The sequence below is a fragment of the Microtus ochrogaster genome, unplaced genomic scaffold (genome assembly GCF_000317375.1).
Source record: "Microtus ochrogaster isolate Prairie Vole_2 unplaced genomic scaffold, MicOch1.0 UNK41, whole genome shotgun sequence".
NCBI classification, from domain to species: domain Eukaryota; kingdom Metazoa; phylum Chordata; class Mammalia; order Rodentia; family Cricetidae; genus Microtus; species Microtus ochrogaster.
The window spans coordinates 3,051,023-3,054,453 of NW_004949139.1; the positions used below are offsets into that span (position 1 = coordinate 3,051,023).

The following is a 3,431-nucleotide window of genomic DNA, read 5'->3' on the forward strand; positions in this document are numbered from 1 at the left end:
CATTGTAATTATTTTATAGCTGTATATTGTAATTATTCCTCTCAGATATAGTTGCAAGTCATGAAATTAGATATTTAACAGAAGAAAAATGGCCTGAGAAGAATGATACATTATACATTACAATATATTTACTAGGATAACGCAAATTTCATGCTCAATTTGACTGAAAACCTTAATAAGGTAAGTAACATTGCTACTCTTTGATTTTAGTTATCCTATAAATTAATTAAGTAATTTATAATTTTAAATGAATAGAGCTTTAAAACACTTATGCCTATGGAACCATCTGCCTGTCTAATTCTGTCTTCTTCCTTGTCCTCAAACTAACATCCACCACTCCATACTATTTGGAAAGGAGCAAATCTACATTCATGATTCCCTGAGAGATCTGTAGCTACTGAGGGAAAACTCCCTGGAATGACTCTCCACCAGTCTACCAAGTTGACACAGCCTAGTGTCAATGAAAATGCTTAACTCATCTTTCTGGGGTCGATTTGCTCTTTTTACTGTGCTCAATCCCATGATGCTTTCAGACTCAAGTATCAGTAGAACTCTCTCCTTTATATAAAATTCACCACCATCTACTTACTGGACCTAAAACTGCAGTTTATAAATTTGTATGTTTCTCTAAATTCTCCCATTTTCATAACATATCCGTACCTCTTATAGCTTTCTTCAGTCCCAACCTATTTCTGTCATTGCCCTAATTGCTACATTTCTGAAAATGACATAACCTACACCACCACCTTTCTACTCCCACTCCCTAAGGCACTGCTGCAGAGCAGCAGTTTCAGGTGGCAAGGGCACCAGCTTTCCTCCAGATCACTACCATACTCTGAACTGAACTCGAATGTTTTAATACACACTAAACTTGGCAGCTCATGCAGTTCAGCTCTGTTATTAACATGTACATGGGGAAGCCATGGCCTCTTTGTTTTTATGGTTCTCATAAAGATTCAGACTTTCCATGGCTTAGGAGATATAACCCTTCCCTTAAACTTCCACCATACTCTGTCTTCATTAATTTTCTTTTTATAACCTATTCTCCTTGTCTGTTTTTCTATTCTGTGGGATTAAAATGATCGATTTCTAGAGATCTAAGTCTGGAGTGTTACACAGGCAGAACAAATACACGAGTATATTTACATAGGTTTCCCTTGCACACTTTAAACACAGCATATTCGAATCCAATGCACTTCTTTTTCTGATTTCTAGGAACTGAGTCTCCCACACTGAAACATTGCTATTTTCTACAGTCCCAGAAATGACTATCTGTGCTCATAATCTGGTGGAACTTAAAAGTATGTGAATATAAAAAAAAATTTATAAGTGTGCAGAATTATGTGAGTATATTTTCTCCTTTTAAGGAAAAAAATCATTGTCTTTTCTAAATGCCTCTAGTTATAATTGCTAGATTAATACATTTTAGTGTTTTGGATAAAGAACTTTATTTTCTAGAGTGGTTATTTTTAATCAGAATATTGTCTAAACACTCTTTATGACACTAAAGTTTGTTACTTATTTGGATGTAAGTGTTTTAAAGACATATGCTACAAAATGCAGGACAACACAGAATTCCTGAGCAACTTCACAATGAAAACACCAACTTTCTTGTTGACTGGCGTTCCTGGCCTAGAGTCTGCTCATGCCTGGATCTCCATCCCCTTCTGCTGCCTTTATGCCACCGCCCTCTCTGGGAACAGCATGATCCTCTTTATCATTGTAACCCAGCAGAGTCTGCATGAACCTATGTACTATTTTCTCTCGATGCTCTCAGCCACTGACCTGGGTTTGACTATTTCTACAATGTCAACCACTCTGAGGATCCTGTGGTTTTGTGCAAATGAAATCAGTCTAGATTGGTGCATTGTTCAGATGTTTTTTCTTCACGGGTTCACATGTATAGAATCTGGGGTGCTGGTGGCTATGGCTTTTGACCGTTACATAGCAATCTGTAATCCTCTTAGATACACTACAATTCTTACTAATTCTAGAATCATTCAGATGGGTTTCCTAGTGATTATACGTGCTATAGTATTAGTAGTTACCCTGCTTTTGCTCCTTAAGCCAGTTTCTTTCTGTAGAGTGATTACTCTCTCCCATTCCTACTGTTATCATCCAGATGTGATTAAGTTAGCATGTTCAGACACTTGGGCCAACAGCATATGTGGATTAGTTGAGGTCATTCTGACCGTAGGGTTAGACATTTCTTGCATTATTTTGTCTTATATACTGATCATCCGTTCTGTCCTCACTATTGCCTCCTTTGGAGAACGGTACAAGGTCTTCAGCACCTGCATGTCCCACATTGGAGCAGTTGCTATTCTCTACATCCCTATGTTTAGCCTGTCCCTGGTGCATCGCTATGGTCAGTCAGCCCCCAAAGTAGTCCGTTCTATGATGGGCAATGTTTACCTTATTTTACCCCCTGTGCTCAACCCCATCATCTATAGTTTAAAAACAAAACAAATCCAAAAGGCTATCCTTAGTTTGCTCTATACAAAATAAACAGAGATTGCTCTTAACTTCTGAAAAGCCTGGTGTGGTTTTCTTGCTGCAAAAGCAGCTGTGGTTGGAGAATACCCATTAGATGTGGCAGTTTCCAAGGTGGTTTTGATACATAGCAATTTTACTAAGTATTTAGATGCTTTCTGTTTAAAAGACAAATATTCCATACTTTTCCACAAGTTTTATATTCTAATAGGGAAATGTAAATAGTAGTGACGGAGAAGTAAAACTATTACTCAAAATAACTGACATTTCCTGATAGTTTTTGCTGTTTTATACTAATGTCCCAGAAGATATATTCTATCTATCCTTCAAAACAGCCTAGTGAAGTATATACCATTATTTACAATGCAATTAAAATATGGTTAAATGAAGGTCTAGATCCACTTAGTCCACACATCTAACCTGGAGCAGAACTGATATTTTAATCTACAACTCCCATATCCTAGACTCTGTGCTCTGTATTCCACACTTTGCCAAATGTACCCAGGGAAAATGCTACATGATCAGAAGTATAATATGGACTACTAAGATTCCTTGCCTCATTTCTAAATGTTTAACAGCTTTTTTCAAAACTATTTTACTTCATTACCTTCATAGCGATATAAAATATATTGATAAGAACATATAGTTTAGACAAGTGATTATCAAGTGGCAGTCAGAAAAAGTTTATAGAATTAGGATTATTTCTTTTTTATTTGATGAATGGAATAGAAATCAGTGTCAAAGACTTCATCAAATAAAATGCAAGGACCTTAAAACAAATGTTACTGGTTTGTTTCTAAATAATTTATTAGGAAATGTATATTATGATAATTTATATAAGGAAAATGGTTCATTAAGAATTTAATATAATCCATGTTATCTGGATCACAAGAAAATAAACCCAAAGTGGACACACTTACATTAATTTCAGCAAAATT

The 3,431-nt window shown here is 35.8% G+C and overlaps 1 protein-coding gene across 1 annotated transcript; it reads left to right on the top strand.

Moving 5' to 3' along the window:
* Positions 1-1,557: 1,557 nt before the first annotated feature.
* On the top strand, positions 1,558-2,508 carry LOC101991153 (olfactory receptor 51F1-like). Its single transcript, XM_005368871.1, has one exon. The coding sequence runs from the start codon at positions 1,558-1,560 to the stop codon at positions 2,506-2,508; it is 951 nt and encodes a 316-aa protein (XP_005368928.1).
* The last annotated feature ends 923 nt before the right edge of the window (positions 2,509-3,431 follow it).